This window comes from Microtus pennsylvanicus, chromosome 5, assembly GCF_037038515.1.
Source record: "Microtus pennsylvanicus isolate mMicPen1 chromosome 5, mMicPen1.hap1, whole genome shotgun sequence".
NCBI lineage: Eukaryota > Metazoa > Chordata > Mammalia > Rodentia > Cricetidae > Microtus > Microtus pennsylvanicus.
The window spans coordinates 113696496-113714760 of record NC_134583.1 but is presented as its reverse complement, the minus strand read 5'-3'; the positions used below and the strand labels follow the sequence as shown (position 1 = coordinate 113714760).

Below are 18265 nucleotides of genomic sequence, written 5' to 3'. Positions count from 1 at the left end.
GAAGTAGCCAAGAGTTCTGCATCAGGATTGGCAGGCAGCAAGAATAGAGAGTGACACTGGGCCTGCCTTGAGAATTTGAAACCTCAAAGCCCATCCCAGTGACACACTTCCTCCAACAAGGCCACACCTCCTAATGATGTCACTCCCTACTCATATACGGGTCATTTTTGTTCAAACTGGCACATATGGTAATAAACATTTCATTAGCATTCCTAAGAATCATAATCGCCACCTTACAGGAAAGATGCCACGGAAAGGAAATGCACTAACTGTTGTGGAAAAACCTGCACAGTGCCCTTTAAATTACTAGTGTGTTAAAAAGCTGCTGAAATTATTATTTCTGACACATGTTCTAACAATTTGCCTTTTGCTAGTTTTATCTGTAGTCAGTGTATGCAGAGTGTGGTAAAGGGCATGGGAAACTGGAGACACTGGCTTCATGGAGAAATCCTGTTTGAGATAAATCTTAGAGGAGGACCAGGTGTGTACCGGGCTGCGAGCTTGGCAGTAGGTGTAGCATAGACTGTGGCATGGATGGAGATGTTCCAAATAGAGGCCGTAATAGATAGAAGGGATGCTTCCTAGGGGCTGAAGCTTATTAGACATGGCGGTTTAGGGCCAGAGAGAACATTTGACCAGAAAAAAAAAAAGGCTGAAGATGTAAAGGAGAACAAAGCATGCAGACACAACCATCCTAGGAATGGGCAGAAGCAGTCAGGCATCCTGCTGAAGGATGGTGGACCACAGAAACAATGTATGTGTGATAAGGGGAAGAGGCACTTGCAAGACCCCCAGAGCTCTTGTTCAAAGCGACATGTTGGCATTGACGTCATGTCAAGGCTCCAATCTCCTTTTATATATTTTTAAGAGAAGTTAGAAGGAGATGGTTTATATGTGTATATTAAAGGTTAGAAGTATATGTACACAATGCTAAAATACTTAGCTAAATACAATGCTAAATACAAATTTCCAGACCACTCTGAAGGCTTGACTGGGGCCTGAAACACAGCTGAGGGCCTCTGGGTATGCTATCTGGATTGGGCATGGTTTTTGGTCACACTTATGTGGAAGGTCATGGAAGGCATATGCTTGCGCATCAGCTCAGGGTTAGATCTTTAGCATGCGCTCACCGTTGATGCTAAAGAGAATGGGCTCTTATTCTGAAATGTCTAGAAATTCTTCTGGTGCTGGTGTGTGCCATGCCTTTCGCCATCTACAGGAACTAACTAGAACAAATTAACTGCAACTAACTGGAAGGGCCAGAATAGTACAAGGAAGCAGCCCTGGCTTCCTGCCTGGAGAGTCCTGGCTTCCACTACACCACTTTTCCATCATAGGCCCTCCCCCGCTACATCATGTTCGTTCTCTAACTTGTTTTCCTTGGTCGGTCGTTTCAACTAGACGCCAAGAACGATTTCGTCAGAGTTTACGACAGGAATGAAAGAAAACAAAACAAGATGCCTCCCTTTAGGAAGCAGGACAGTCACAAGAACTTTTGGAGCACATAGAGATGGTGCGCCTTGGATTCTTGAATGCTGAAATATATGTGGGGCTGAAGTATATGGGGAGCAGTAGTGGGCAAGCCATGGTCTTAGGTAAGATACAAGATCTCTGGGTACCAGAGCAGAGTATGATGTCTTTGAGTCTCAAATGAAGAACCAGAGTCTTGAGGAAACTTTGGCCTTTTTCTGATGGAATGGTCAGATGATATTCAAGCGGTTTGTTTGGTTTGGTTGATTTGGTTTTCATCCTTCTCCCCACTTTTCTGAGAGATGTCAGGATCTCATGCATCCTAGGCTCAGGGGAGGATGTGAGCTTGAACTTCTGATCCTCCTGCTTCTGCTTCCTGGGTCCTGGGATGACAGATGTGTGCCACCATGCCTGGTTTGGGGAGTCCTAGGGAGTGAACTCAGGGGTTTATGCATGCTGCAAATTCCTGTATGTGTGTAAATATCATCAGTGGAGCTACATCCCACCCAACCATTTTAATCTCTGAAAACTGCCTGTCCAGCCTGTGACTCTCCACACTTTCCTGTGCAGGCCAGGAGAGATAACTTCTGTGGGAAACTGGGACCCACATACCCCCAGCACAATAATCTGTGGACAGGAGCCAGATAGTCTTGCTCAGCTCAGTTCAGTCTTAGACTGTGTGTCTCATCTGCAGAGGGGAAAGAGGCCTGTTGAGGGGGATACTGGTTCTGTAAGGCAACATAAATCAAGTACGTGGGCTTGCATCTAGCTCACGGGAAGTATTCAGTAAGTAGTAACTATTGGTATTTTTTATCTTAAAGATGTTTACATTTATTTATTTGCACTCTTTCCCTATGTGTGTATGCACATGCATGTGTGTGTGTGTGTGTGTGTGTGTGTGCTGTCGTGGCCCGTAAGGGTCCAACATAAATTCTCTGATTCCCTAACCTAGCTGGAACAAAGTCGCGAGGAAAAGAACCGACACAGCTTACATCGTCATCATGGAAAAGGCCAGCTTGCCCATGTTTATTGTCCAAACATTTTATATACCCACACCAAATTGAGCGGGGAGTGGGGAAAACACATTATGCTATCACCTAGGCAACCAGGTGCCTGGGCTCAAGTCACAACCGCATCTAGCAGTCAGGTAGGCCTTGAATTAGCATCTTTATAAGACACCTTCCAAATTACAAAAGGAAGGAAGCACCAAACATCTGAACTCTTAAGTCATCAGCTTCAGTCAAACATCTCTTCTCAGGTAATCCACATTTTAATAAAAGAAGCTAGGAGCAGGCACCCTGGCTTTTGTTAAGGGCAGAGACAGCTTGTCTGCAGAGCTACATGATCAGCTCGGACAGGGCTAATGGCTTTTGTGCCATATCGAAATATGGGCCCACAGTGTGCACACCTGTGCATGCACATGTGCATGCATTTTGTGAAGATCAGACAACAACTTATAGAATGAGGTCTCCTTTGGGTAAGTTCTGGGGATGACACTTTGGTCATTAGGCCCGGTGATAAGCATTCCTTGCCTGCTGAGCAATCTCGCTGGTCTAATAGTATTTTTCGATGGTATTAAGATTAACTAGGATTTGTGCAGGCGAAGTCACACATATTTGATGTGCGTATTTGCTGAGTCTAGACATAGGCATTACCTGGGAAGGCATCATGACATGACGACAATGAACAAAACCTTTCCCTCTGAAAGGGTGCTCTTATACCTTCTTACTCCTTGGTAATCAGCCTCCACTTTCACTCATCCCCAGATCTTCTCTCCAGATAGCCTAAGCCAATCTTTCTTTTTTCTTTCTTTCTTTCTTTCTTTCTTTCTTTCTTTCTTTCTTTCTTTCTTCCTTCCTTCCTTCCTTCCTTCCTTTCTCCTCCTCCTCCTCCTCCTCCTCCTCCTCCTCCTCCTCCTCCTCCTTCTTCTTCTTCGTCTTCTTCTCCTTCTTTTTCTTTTTTTCTGAGACAGGGTTTCTCTGTAGCTTTGGAGCCTGTCCTGGAACTCCTTCTGTAGACCAGGCTGGCAGAGATCTGCCTGCCTCTGCCTCCCGAGTGCTTGGATTAAAGGCATACACCACCACTGCCTGGTGCTAATCTTTCTGCTACTGAAGTAAATTTACATTTTTAAACTTTTATGTAAAGGAAATCATGCATATACCATGAGCCATTCACATAGCTGGGTTTATCAGTAAAATGATTATTAGTTTTTTTTTCATGTAGAAGAATATTTTATTTTATAGATATAGCACATTTTTCTATTTTCCTGTTGGGGATATTTGCGTTGTTCCTATTTGGTGTCATTATAAATAAAGCTGCTATTTGTACACAGGCTTTCATATTTCTCGGGTATTTTAGATTGTTTCATTTTATTTTCCAGATGGGGATTTCTGTCTTAGTCATGATCTCTATTGCTGTAATAAAAAAAGCAACTTGGGGAGGAAAGGATTTATTTCAGCTTACAGTTCCACATCACCATCCATCACTGACGGAAGTCAGGTCAAGAGCTCAAGGTGGGAACCTGATGGTAGGAGCTGATGCACAGACCATGGAGGAATGCTGCTTACTAGCTTGCTCCTCACAGCTTGCTCAGCCTGCTTCCTTAGAGCACCCAAGGCCACCAGCCCAGGGATGGTAACCCCTACAGTGAACTGGGCCCTTGCACACCAATCATTAATTAAGAAAATGGGGCTGGAGAGATGGCTCAGTGGTTAAGAGCATTGACTGTTCTTCCTGAGGACCTGAGTTCAATTCCCAGCAACCACATGGTGGCTCACAACCATCTGTAATGAGATCTGGTGCCCTCTTCTGGCCTGCAGGCATACATGGAGGCAGAATGTTGTATACATAACAAATAAATAAATAAATAAAATCTTTTGGTGGGGGTGTTCTCTCAGTTAAGGTTCCCTCTTTCCAAATAACTCTAGCATGTGTCAAGTTGACATCAAACCAGCCATCATAGGGCCTCATTCTGTAGCCAAGTTGGTGTCAAACTCACTATCCCTTTGGGTAAATCTTAAAGAGTAGAGTACTTGGGTCAAAAAAATAGGTGTCTTTGTGACTTTTATTTTCTATAATGCTCACACTGTTTTACATTCCTGCCAAAAGTGTATGAGAATTTTAGTTATTTGCTTTCATCTGTTATGAGACATGGTCTCTCTGCGTAGCTCCTTCTGGCTTAGGATTTACTATAAAGGGTTTTCTAAGGCAACTGTACCACCTTACCTTCTTACCAGCGGTGTGCAAGAGTCCAAAGTCATTCTGTTCTTCATCAACATTTGCTACTGTCAAAAACATAACGGCTATTCTTGTAGGTTTAAAGCAGTACTGCTTCATTGTCACCACAGGTGGCCCTTTGAAGAGCAAGTGCTTTCTTACGATCTTTTAAATGTTTTGTTCTTTCCTCTTTTATGGTGTGTGTGTGTGTGTGCAGACAGCAAAGCTGGAGGGGCGGAGCCATCTGAACCCACGGATAGTGCTCACGGAGCTGCAGGATTTGCTCTTTACCCTACTGAGTTTTGGCTTTGCTTTGGTCCAGTGTTGACTGACTATGTCCCCATTCTTCTTCCCTTTTTGGAATGATAATGTATATTCTACATCATTTGTATGTTGGGAGTTTATAATTGCTAGCTTTTTTTTTTTTTTACAGGGACTTACCATTAAGAAATTGCCTTGAGTATCAGAAGAGACGTTGGGCCTTTCCTTTGCTGTGACAAAAGCATCACAACCAAGGCAACTTACAGGAGAAAGAAGTTTGTAGTTTTGTTTTTTTCCCCTATTATTTACATAGAGTGGCAAGCTGTTCTTGAACCCGGGACCTCGGGAACAGCAGTCAGGGCTCTTAGCCTCTGCGCCACCTGTGTGGCTATATAGTTTTGGTTTTTCTTGTTGCTCAGCTACCCTGGACTATAACTATGAGTTCTCTGCGGGCGATCTTTTGGCCACTGCAGGGCTCATTTCACTTCTTTTCTTTCTGTTGGAGCTTGTTCTCCTGCCCTGTGTGTTGTCCACTAGGAAATTACTGTTTCATCACTTGCTGTTTTTCTTGGCTGTGTAAGATGGGAGAGCAAGCCTGGCCATTGCTATCCTATCATGACTGCAAGTAGAATTTCTAATAGCATTATTGTTTAAGTATTTGCCAATCTGGTTTATAGTGTAGAGCACCTATCCTGGGGCTGGGGTTGTAGCTCTACTGCTTGAGTGTCACATGACAGAATGACGAAAGAGATTTTCCCTTGGCATGGTTTCGATCAACAGCTTCTCTGTTGTGTGTCTGATTTATTGCTGCTGTTTGTCTGTCTTGCTATTCCTAACAAGGGTGTTGCTCTGTGCTTATTGAACAGTCCAAAAAACGTGGTATGGGAAGGGAATGAGAATTTTTTATTTTTATTTTTTTTTTTACAAAACTCTTTAACAGAATTATTCAAGGGAAGAGGTTACCTTACTGATCTTCAACTGATACAGAAGAGTACTTAATGAACATGTCAGACAAGGATGGCTAACTGAGAAGCCAAGGACAATGGCACTGGGTTTTGATCCTACTACATGTACTGGCTTTGTGGGAGCCTCGTCTGTTTGGATGCTCATCTTCCTAGACCTGGATGGAGGGGGAAGGACCTTGGACGTCCCACAGGGCAGGGAACCCTGACTGTTCTTTGGACTGGAGAGGGAGGGGAAAGAGGAGGGGGGAAGAGGATGGAGGGAAGGGAAGGGAAATGGGAGGAGGGGAGGAGGTGAAATTTTTAAGTAAAAATAAATTAAAAAAAAAGAAGAGTACTTAAACTGCACACAGATGTCATTAAACATATCCACATGTTGCTTTCAATCTTTATGGTGCATGTGCGTGTTTGTTGTTTAATACTACTATCAACCTCTTGGCAGAAATCATTACTATAACACACACACACACACACACACACACACACACACACACACACACACACAAGCAGAAGACAAAGTCAGGTTAGCTACAATGTGTTCTTCATGGCAGGTTAAAGTTCAGCGGGCTGAGTACACAGTAGTACATCAGATTGACTACATAGTTCTAAATGATCTCAAGATAGATTATCAACTTGCTTTCATGGTCTGGCAAAAGTTCAGTCTCTCTTAAGGCTAGAGATATTTTCAGAAAATGGCATTACTGCTCCCTAGTATAATACTTGCTTTATTTTCTTTTCTGTTGCTGTTACAGGACACTGATCAAAAACAACTTGCAAATGAGAGGGTTTGTTGCAGTTTATAGATTTCGGTCTGTCAGCAAAGGAATTCAGGACAGGAACATAAGGAAGAAACTCAGAGGCAGGAATGGAAACAGAGGCTATGCAGGATGCTGGTTGTTGCTGACTTGCTTCCTCTGACTTGTTCAGTCAGCATTTTTATACAGCCTAGGCTCAATTGCCTAGTGATGGAGCTGCCCACAGTGGGCAGGTCTCTCCTACACCAATTAGCAAATAAGAAAATGTTCCTACAAACATCCCCACAGGCCAAAATGATAGAGAGATGTCCTCAGTTGAGGTTCCCTTTTCACAGATATGTCAAATTGATAACTGCTGCTAACCATGACACCTAGCATATATGAACCCTTGACTTCTGTCTCCATGACTCTCACCCCCCACCACACAAGCCTATCTTGAGGGCATTGACACACATTGTCATTACCACCACCACCACCCGCTTCCTCTCATAATTAACATCTGGGTGAGTTACTAGTCATTGTGGGTTCTAACAGCCTAAAGCCAAGTGTGTAAGCTCTCCCTCATCTGAACAGTGAAACTCCTTGGTAGTATGGGCTGTTTGCTCATTCATTCACACAGTATGATGTGAAGTTAATTTTCCTGGATTGCATTTTGGGTGGCGCCACTTTCTGGCTCAGTGACATGAGGCAAAATAACCTTCCTAGACTCAATTTTTCTTTATGTAAAAGGAGGTACAAAGGTCTTGTTGAGGATTGAGACCCCCACGGAAAGGGGCTTCGCATGGCAATGAATCCTGTTCCGTGGCAGGACTCTGCTCACTGGAGCCATCACTGACTCTTTCATCCCTCTTGGTGCCAAGAGCAACATCCTCAGGTCTCCAGCTATCTTCTCAGCCTTTCTATTTGCTCACTCTCTAAGTACTCGCTATTTAGGTTGACTTCATGGGAGATCTCATCTAGTCTTACGGTCTTAAATTCTATATCTAAACTTATTCTCAAACAATATCTGTAGCTTGGAACTTGACTTTGAATTCTAGCCCTAAATATTTTGGTTTTCATCAGCATATCCACATAAATGCTTTTCTGTCCATCCCAGCTCATTTCCGGTGCTTCCCAGATCTCTCCTGTATTGCTGTGGGCATAGGGTCCACCCTGCATATGCGGAATTTCGTAAATACTGTGATACCCAGCTTCAGCCTGCTTTTCATCAACAGGAAGGTTTCCAGATGCCAGGGCAGAGAGAAATGAAAAGTCCGACATTTCTAATCCTTCTGTTGTTTTCAGGACTCTGTGGCAGAGGCTGCAGATGACACTGTCTTCCCCTATTGTGCCCCAGCCATTCCCACTGACACCAGTAACCTCTCAGGCACCTGGGCACACCCGGCTCAGCTTTTCAGTGATGCCTTTATGTTTGTAACCAGTTTCTTGTGTTTGGCATAACCCCATTGATTTCCTTTTCTGATGTGGCCTTACCTGATGGAATTCTTTAAGAGGCATTTCAAAATCAGCACATCTATTATGTAACAAGCTTGATTTGCTTCTCAGCTCCTCTTTCTGGTATTACCTTCATTTTAGCTCCTGGTACTGCTGTCTTGCTCCCTGAGACAGTGGCCTCCTCGGCTCTTTCCTCCTTCTCCTACTTCCACTGAGTTCACTGGCGAGTGCTGTTGTTTCTTCATGAGCATCCCCACAGCTGACGGCTCTCTGTCTCCACTGCTATCACTACCATTGTCCAAACCATTGACTCTTGATTGGACTCTCTTTGGAGTTTAATAGTCTCTGATTGTCTCGTCTCCACAGCTGACTTCAGTTACCAGAGTAACCATTTTGTTAACCCTCTTCTATTGAAAAACCTTCACTAACTTGTTTTCGTGGTTAGAAGAAAAAAAAAAGCACGTTGGTCACTGATCCCCCAAGCTAATTAGCACCTTCCATTTTATTTATTCTTAGTGTGTTTCTTCCCCTTAGAACAAGAGCAGAACAGGGGTTTAGGCAGCATACCCTGTACAGTGAGTACTTCATGTCAGGATCCCCACTAAGTATGTTGTATGATGCTTGAGATTTGTTTTTATTTATAAAACTCATGTGTTCTTAAACTGTAGGTCAGAACCTCTCATGCGGCTGTCACACACACAAAAAAATTGACCACACACACACACACACACACACACACACACACACACACGCTCCCGAATGTGCAGTGACCAAAAGAGAAGCCCAAATCAAGCATGTAGCAATGTGGATGTGTTTCTAGAAGTACTGTGTTATTTTTCACAATATCACTGTAGTCATGGCTCTGAACGTGCAACATGTGTGCTTTGTTCTGTGTGTGCCTGTGTGTATCACAGACAGCCTGGAGCACCCTCCTTCACATTAATGACTACTTGGAACAGTCAACATGTGCACTTTGTTCTGTGTGTGCCAGCGTGTATCACAGACAGCCTGGAGCACCCTTGTTCACATTAATGACTACTCTATGCTATGAGTTGCGGTGTTTGTACTGCACATACAAAGTTTTCTGCTCTTTATATAGTGATAATAGTTAAATTATGGAAGCCAAGGCTTTTAATATTTTCCTGCCATCATTACTCAGCATGTCAGTATAAAATTAGCATATCTCTGGATTCTATTGTGTTACAATGTTTGATTTTAAATGTTATTGTTTGGGTTCCTGGCTGCCTTTTATAAAAGTCATAAACTGAAATTGGGCTTGAGATTAGAACTTCAGGAATGTTTGAAATGGCTCTAAATATACCTCTGCCATTCTCACTGCGTATTTATTTATGTGCTGCGGTGGTCTCACCATGCGACAGTTATAACATCAAAATACCAACCCGTCATGAAAACTGGATGCTGCTGAACGGATCCTGCGGTAACAAAGTATTCAGTCAAGATTTCTTTATGTAAAAATAAGTACACCTGTTTCTAGTATACAAATTTGTTTCCAAATGGTAAAATAATGCATATATAATTATATATAGAGATATAAATATGTCTATTCGTTAACCAAGTAACTGTTTTAAAATAAATTTCTTTGTGATTTATCATCAAAGCATGATTGATTTGTGTACCTATTTTGTTTACCTATCTAGTAGAGGTTGAAAGATAATCTCTGAAATGAAAAGGGGTTCTGAGAGGGAAAAGTTTAGGAGCCCTGTTAAGTGGTTTGTGAACGGGGTACCCCCCAGCTCTGGAGCGGGAGGAAGCTCTGACGTGACGGCTTGGAGCGGGGCCAGGCTGGGCTGGGCCTTGGGGTAGACAGAAGACGCATGCTCCTTTGAGTCTGCAATGGCTGGGCAGCCGGCCAGGAGGGGTGGAGTCACCAGGGCACTTCCCGGCAGCTTCGGCCCTCCCACCAGGTCTACACAGGCTGCAGGCTGGCCAGTCTGCCTGGGCTGTAGTGGGCTCTGCGCCTGGAGACAGAGGTTGGAAGATCGCTCTGGGTGAGTGACGGCCTCTGGTCTGGCCCGGTGCAGGGGGCTTGGGAGCTGTTGTCCTGCGGGTCCCTAGGACAGATAGGGGAGGTTCCATCATGGTCTCTGGCGCCCCAGTTGCTCTGCTCCCGGGCGCGTTTTACCTCTGGTTTCTGCAGGTACTTTGAGGGTGGTGATGCCTTTGGTCTTTTCAAGAAGCAATCTCTCCTTCCCTGAGAGCACTTCCGCTTCTTGGTCAGGGGCGACCGCGGATCAGGGAACCTGCCCGGAGTTCCTGATCTTGGGAACAGAGAGAATGCCTGCTTCTCAGACTTCTTCATTCCTCCCGTTATCTCTCCTAGGAAGTGTTAGCCAAACACAGGGTCAGCAGCAATCTTGGGCGTGAGTCCTGGTTAAAACCTCAATATAATTAGCTAACTCTTTGCTTACAGTGTTTGACTGGTGTTTTCATGATGGACTTACTAGTACTGTTGAGTTGGTAGGAGTAGACTGTAGGAGGCCCTGTTTGCAGGTTGGGCATTGCCAATAGCTTAGTTGTTATTGGAAAACTACATTGAGCCCTTATTTTCTGCCGTCACTGAATTGCAGAGTTGCCCCAACCCATTTTTCAAAACGACACCTGTATGTTTAGTTTGTGCAGGACTTGGCAGAATCCTGGAGATTCAAAGTTGTATTAGACTTCAGCTCTGCCTTTCCCCCTTTCTGGGGTGAAGGGAAGGCAGACAGATAATGAATTGGATTATTACAGAGCCATAAATAGTGTAATAAAGGCGTTCTAAGAGCCTAGAATATCACACCAAACCCAGCTCAGAGCCTTATGAGAATTTCTTCTATGAGAATTTCTAGTCAAGTTTATTGAGCCACAGTGTTGTGAGGAAGGAAAATCTAAAGTCTAATGGACGATCTTCAGCTTCCTTCTGGAGTGAGTGCCCTTTGCCCGAGACTGCATTCTGTAAAGCCAGCTACTTATTTTAAGCTATGCTAAGAACCTTTAGTTTTTTTCACACCCTCCCCTTTCAGGTTTTTTTTTTCTTTTTTAGGGGGGGTTCTCTAGTGCTGAAGGACCCATGGGACAGTGCCCTTAAGAAGATAAAAGGTAGCCTTAGGCTGTCCTATGTAAAGCCACACTGGTAACTAAAAGCAGTAGGCTCGCTTGGCCAGCACAAACGCAAACTAATGTCCTTTTATGTCCTGAATGCTGAGATTCACCGATGCTTGGAGAAATAACTTCAGGAGAGGTTGTATCTACTGAAGGGAGTCAGATCTCCTTTGCAATCTTCTGAGAACCAATTTCCAGAAATGTGGAATACTTGATTTAAGAGAGTCTTTATTTATTATTTTCAAACAACAGTACTGAGGTATTAGCATAAACCGGCAGGACCCAGTTTTAACATGTGCAAATACCTGTGAAATTAGTATATTCAATAATACAAAGGTAGGCACCACCCCCAAGAGCCGGATGCTGATCTTTGGGGATTGTTGGCCTCCTGCCGGTTCCTCTCAGACACTGATCTGCTTTCTGACAGTATAGACTAGGTTACATTTTCTTCAAAAATTGTTGCATTGGAACAATAACTTCCCTCTCACCTCTTCCCATCCCTTGACTTCTTTGATATAGCATAATTACTTTGAGATCTGTCCATATTGTATGTTCATTGCTGAATTATGTATCTCTCTCTCTCTCTCTCTCTCTCTCTCTCTCTCTCTATATATATATATATATATATATATATATATATATATATATATATATGTATAATGTAATTTGTTTATCCATTCACTCATTTGCTTTGGCTCTCCACCCCCACTCTGCCCTCACCATCCCAGCTTTGTGCATTCATCTTTCAAAATGATTGCATGCATTTTTAAAAGCCTGGATTATAGTCCGAGCATTTCTTAAGCCTTAGTCTGGATGTTGTTAGAGACTTGTGCCACCGGACTCTTAATGTCCCCAGCTTTTTGCTACACTGTAATTTTGAGTCATCATTGGGGTGATCTTGCTTGGTGACTGGAGAGTTTCTCTTTTCTTTCTTTTCATTTTTGTTCACTTGAGGGACAGTTTTGAATCCCAACATAGAGTTTTGGGAAAGAGAAAAACTGCAGACAGTGGCAGGTAAGAACTAATATGGGCTGAACTTGAAAATATGTTTAAATCCCAAGCAGAGGGGATTTCTGTGGCTCTTCCCTTTTCTTATCCTGTCTAAGATCCCCTCCTTGTCACTTCTCTAGGGAATAGTTTGTTTAACGTTGAGAGGAAGTGGTAAGTGGGTGTGCGTGGCAACATGAGTTAAACTCGGGGTGGAGGTGTGATGGTTCTGGAGGCTTCTTAGTAAAAACAAATCCATGTTTTCTCCTTCCAGACACAGTTCGAGCCGTTTGTTTCAGATCTGTCTTCCCTGTGGGATTCTATCTACACTTGGTTCAAGATTTTTAAAGAGAACTTTGCTCTGTCAATGCGTGTTCATTCAGCCAGCTGCTTTAAAGGGAAGAAGATGCAGCTCCTGGGCATGGTGGCCTATGTCATCCTTGTAATCCTGCTTTCTGGGGGACCCATGGGGTCCGTCTCAGCTGTGGACCCCGAGGCAAATATGAATGTGGTGAGTTTCTAAAAGTCACATACTTTTGCCGAGTGTTAATTTCTTAAATAGAGCTATATGAACTGTAGGAAGCCATAATTCCAATCTCTTTATGGCTCATTATGATTGTCACTTTCCTGAACTGCAGATGTCATTTTCCCACTAGGACTCTCCCCACCAGCTACTGCTGACACAGCAGCTCCATTAGACTGCTGGACACAATACAGGGCTTACTCTAAATAACGTGGTTTAGTCATTTCATTTTTAAATCATTTTAAACATTCTTTAAAACTGAGAAAACTGTGTAAGCCCTTCAGAAGAATGCCTTTGCCGAGTGCTGAACTTGGGCTGAGATTGAGACTGTCTAGGGAATATAGCACAATACAACTGTGAAAATATTAGATGTTAATATTAAAATTAATAATCTTCAGTAAATAGTGAAACTGGGAAAAGCATGCATAAAAACACAATAGCAAGAAAATATATGTTATTAAAGAAACAGAAGGGGCTGGAGAGATGGCTCAGTGGTTAAGAGCATTGCCTGCTCTTCCAAAGGTCCTGAGTTCAATTCCCAGCAACCACATGGTGGCTCACAACCATCTGTAATAAGGTCTGGTGCCCTCTTCTGGCCTTCGGCATACACACAGATAGACTATTGTATACATAATAAATAATAAATAAATATTTAAAAAAAAAAGAAACAGAAGCTTTCAAACAGGCACTGGTTTGACCCAGCTGAAGAATCTGGTGACTGCAGAGACAGAGTAATTCCCAGGAGACAAGATAGAATGGGACGATACAGGACAAGGTTAAGCTTTCTTTTGGCACCTCCCCTCCAACAGTTCCTTCCTAAGAAAATAACGAAATTAAAGTCTTTCAGGTATTTGTGGCAGAGAGGATAATGAACACTTCAGTCTTCCAAGTAACTGGTTTATGCTTTCCCAGCAAGCAACACTTTCCATGGAAAAGGAGAAGTGAGTTTGAGGACAGCTTCCCGTCTTTCAGCTTTTCTTCAGCCTCACCTTGACGTTCTAACGAATTGCTTCTGGCTCCAGGGATGAAAATGAATTTTCTTTTATTCGTGTTGCTTAGGCCAGGAATTGGATGAAGCATGAAAAATGCTTACAAAACAAGTGTTTATTTGTACCTGGTAGGGACGATAGAAGCAATAAGGCCCCAAATTTGACACAGTTGGTATAGAACATGCTACAATAATGAGATACCTGTGAGTCTAGAAGATTGGATCCTGGGATGGGATCTTGGCTACTAGATCAAGCAGACCCAGGTATCAATGATTTCCTTTAAAAAGCTAAAAACAAATGGCATTGCGTTTGTCTTCTCCGGTGTCTGTTATTTCTGAAGACTGAAGAACAGAGTCCAGCATAGACTGTCCGTTGTCCTTTCTCTCCTCAGACTGAAATCATCACGTACTGGGGCTACCCGAGTGAGGAGCACGTGGTCCAGACAGAGGACGGGTATATTCTGAGTCTTCACCGAATCCCTCATGGGCGGAGCAACCATTCTGACAGAGGTATGGAATTCTCTATGGCAAGATGTAAGAGCTTTTGGAAATCACCACATTGTCTGAGTTGGTGACCGAATTCAGGCTTCATTGGATAATGTTGCTACAGGACAGACTGGAAGCCAAATTACCAGCTAAGCCAGGCTGGCTTGCCTAATTTCATAGTTTGTACTGGATTCAAAGGTCAGATTCCATGCAGAGTGTCAAAATTCTACTTCCATTGTTTCTCAAGGCACCATTTATCTAGTGAACTTTTCTGTGCATTAAAAAGATGCATTTTGCAATTTTAAAATTACTGAATTTGTTGAAAGGGTAATATATTCAAATTCTGTAATATATTCAAGTAACATATATATATATAATATACAAATAATATATGTGAAAATAAAAAATATACAGTAAATCCTTCTTTTTCTATCTTACTTTCTGTTTTTTAAAGCGTTCTTAAATAATATCTTCATTTAAAATCTTTGTACCTTCCAGACATTCACTAGAAACCAATATGGATTGTTTTTATGTTGCCACATTTTAAATTCAAAAATTGTAATAAAGGGCACAGTATTTTATTATTTATTAAAAGTTGTTATAAAGGGCACAGTGTTTGGTTATTTATTGATTTATTTGCTGTCAGCAGGCTCACAAAAGCTGAATTTATCTACCATCACAGAAATCTTCACAATAATTCATAGAACCCTTACCTGAAGATAAGGGTATTCCATTGTATGTTTGTATCCTGTTTTGCTTAACAACTGTTTAAGTTAACATTAGCTTAACAAGTGTTCTGTTAATGAACATTTGGGCTAATTTGAATTTTCACCTAATAAATATTGTTGCTGAAAATAACAAAACAAAACAAAAAACCAAGCATATATATTGTGTAAGTTTATTTAGAAGGTAAATTTTTTTTTCCCAGAGAACTTTGAAGTCAGAAGATATGTGAATTGTGTTTTTGACAGGCTTTGGGGAAATTGCTCTCGATGGATGCGTGTATTGACTGAATTTTGTTAGGAGGATATAAAAGTTCTTATAGATTTGCTTTAAACATATGGACCTTGGCATATATTTATACCTTTCTTTGATCAATTTATAACAGAAGCAAAACTGTGGTCCTGACGTAGATGATGGCATTTCTAGACAAACTACCTGAAAGTGGTAACAGCTGTCAAGATAATAGGTCTGTCTCTCTTGAGATACAGCCTTGGAAAAATAAGGTCTGGGCTAAGGTCATTGGCTGGCTGTCCCTCCTGTTAGGGCTTTTACCAGACAGAGAATGTTCTTAGCCTCACACACTTCTCAAGGGATTCTTCAGAGCAGACAACAAATCCTGGTCAAATGTGAGCGTTGCATCAACATCTGCCTCCGCTTCTCCTGGGTCACATGCTATACCTATTGTCTTTCCCCTCAGGCTCTGCCTATCACAAGACACTAAATAATGCTCATGTGGCTATGGGGGTGATTTTGCTTTAGTGTTTATAGCTCTAGACTATCGTATTTCCCTTGTGAATCTTGCAAAATGAATGATGAATGCATTGATCTGTGTTGACTGCTCGCAAACACATAAAGTTTATATTTTATGCAAGAGCGAGCATGGAATTTTCGTGAGCATCTTTCCTTCCCTTGTTTTTGTGCCCGTACACAGGTTTTAGACGCTATCTAAAGGCAAATAAGTATGGATATTATTTCCAAGAAAGTACTTAGTCAGTTAGTAATTACTAATATGAGCCATTGTTCAGAGGTCCTAGGTCAAACCATGCCGAGAGAATGTAACCACCTCTGTTTCTCCATCCACTCCCACTTCTGTCTCCACGCTGCTCTCCACTGGAATTAAAGCACACAGGGCTCTGGCCTTGTGCACACATCACACTGCATCAGGTGGAGGTGCTTCCTGTGAAGGAAGGTGTTCCCTCAAACAAAGAGACTACAGTCTTTGGATGGTCCCTTGCAGGCTGGGGAAGTGGATACTCTTGTCTTCAGAATTCGGACCACAGACTGAGAATGTTCTCAGCCAAATCTGGCTTTAGCTTTAGGTTCCCATCTTCATTCACAGTTCGGAGGAGCCCTCACCCTCCCCTGGGGAGATCAGTGATATGAGTATTTACCAGCGAGCCTCAAAGGAGGTTTTCCGAGTTCTGTGACTCAGTTCTCTAAAGGAGTCATTATTTTCCCAAGAACTGTATAGATACTTTCCCTATGGTTTGCTCTCTGTAGTCCAAGCCCAAGTAGGACAGCAGCTCTTTCTTATGTCTGTTGAGGACCAGTGTGCCGGCAGGGATGTTAATCTGCCATGTTGAAAGTCAAAAAAGAGGAAGAAAATACACAGTCCCCCAAATGGCACCAATCTCGTGACTGCCACTTCCCTTCTGACTTACTATCAATAACACCACTGTCCTTCCAATGACCTAGACAAGAAATTGCAAAGTCATTTTCGTTTTGTTTGGCAGGCTGGGGGTTGAGCCCAAGTCCTCCTGCATACTAGGCAAGTGCCGCTGCCAAACTATATCCACAGCCCGTAGAGAATCGTTCTTGATGCATGGTTTCTAGATCACCCACAAAATTTCCCTTGTTAATTCCTTTCTCCCTTGTTTTGACCATACCTCACTTTAGGCCCTTGCTGCCATTCAGATAGGCACCCGAGACAGGGCAGAAACTGAGAGAATCTTGAATAACTCACTTTTTTGAGGAGAGGGGGTGGGGTCCCCATGTACCAGAGAAAAAGAATCTCAAAGCGGGAATATGGAAATACAATATTATGTTTTGTGAAATTATTGCTTTTAACATATGGAAAGTAATTTCGTATAGCCTTGTTATTTACAGTTAATTATAAGACGCATTAAAAATATTTGTTTATTGAGGTGACATTTTTGGGGAGCACTCCTTTACAGATAAGTGACGAGTGGGCTCTGTAGACAGTATGAATAGCTTCACTGGGGTGTCAGGTTCTGTGTGAACACAGGGTTCTGCCCGTGTCCGACTGTCAGCTCTGCTGTCTGCTGCCTCCTGTGCCAACCTCTATGTCTTCCTCTGTCCTATGTAGGGTCTGTAGATGAAGTTTCTTAAAGCCCCACTAGTGTGTGATGTTGCGAGGCGGCAGTCTTTATGAATCCAGTAGATGAAGATACACTTGTCTGCACTTTTCACCCCATTTAGAGCAAGACTTTTGTATTTGTTGGTATTGGAGAGATGCCTGCAATTTTCCATCTAAAGTACATTTATTTGATGTGTGCATACGTGTGTGCGTGCGTGCATGTGCATATGTGTATGTCTTAGGGAGTGCCAGAGGAGACATTGGCTAGTCTTCTGTCACTCCCTACCCTAGTCCTTTGAGACAAGGTCTCTCACTGAGCCTGGAGCTAACCTGGCAGCCAGCAAGTCCTAGCAATCCTCCTGTCTCCATCTCACATTCTGTTAGGTTTCATATGTGGGTGGTGAGGGATTTGAACTCAAATCCTCACACTGTCACAGAAAGTACCCTTTTTCACGGAGCCATCTTCCCACTCTCAAGCAGCCGTTCTTATCAGCGGTTGAGCCACCACTCTGCTAAGTGCTTAAGGGAACTGAAATACAGAAATGAAATATCATATGGAGAAATGGTTTTGTTTTTATCTGCTCAACCTTCATGCTGAGTGTTAATGCTCCAAGGCTCTCATTTCATGCTTGGACTAAGAATTTGAAAAGCTTGTACCTTTATAACATACTCCTAGCAGACTTCAAGATATCGAGATTTTTTTGTGTTCTTGAACTATACACCCATTTCCTGCTCAGGACAGCCAAGGCAAAGGGCACTCACTTGGGCATTTTGACTGCAAAGGCAGTGTTCCTTGAATTGACAGTGTGCCCTTATTAATAAGTATTGAGCAAGCTGATCCCATGATAAGCATAATATAAACTTTATTTAGCTACAACAAGGAATTACTACTTGTGCCAGCATTAGAAATAAAATAAACAAGGTAGATATTTTCACTAAGTACCTAACTGAGAAACCAGCAAGTTTTTAAAGAGAACCTCCTTATTTGCACCTGAAACCTTATTTTGCATCTTCTGGCCTGGTTCCCAAGAGGCGTCCTGGGCC

At 42.6% G+C, this 18265-nt stretch overlaps 1 protein-coding gene across 1 annotated transcript in view; it reads left to right on the top strand.

The window, feature by feature from the left end:
* Positions 1 to 9874: 9874 nt before the first annotated feature.
* The window catches only part of Lipa (lipase A, lysosomal acid type), a 31506-nt gene continuing 23115 nt past the window's right edge, over positions 9875 to 18265 (top strand). Inside the window, exons 1-3 of the mRNA XM_075973869.1 lie at positions 9875 to 10107; positions 12459 to 12695; positions 14088 to 14205. Coding sequence (XP_075829984.1) covers positions 12552 to 12695; positions 14088 to 14205 — 262 coding nt within the window. The 5' untranslated portion in view covers positions 9875 to 10107; positions 12459 to 12551. The remainder of the gene's footprint in view (positions 10108 to 12458; positions 12696 to 14087; positions 14206 to 18265) is intronic.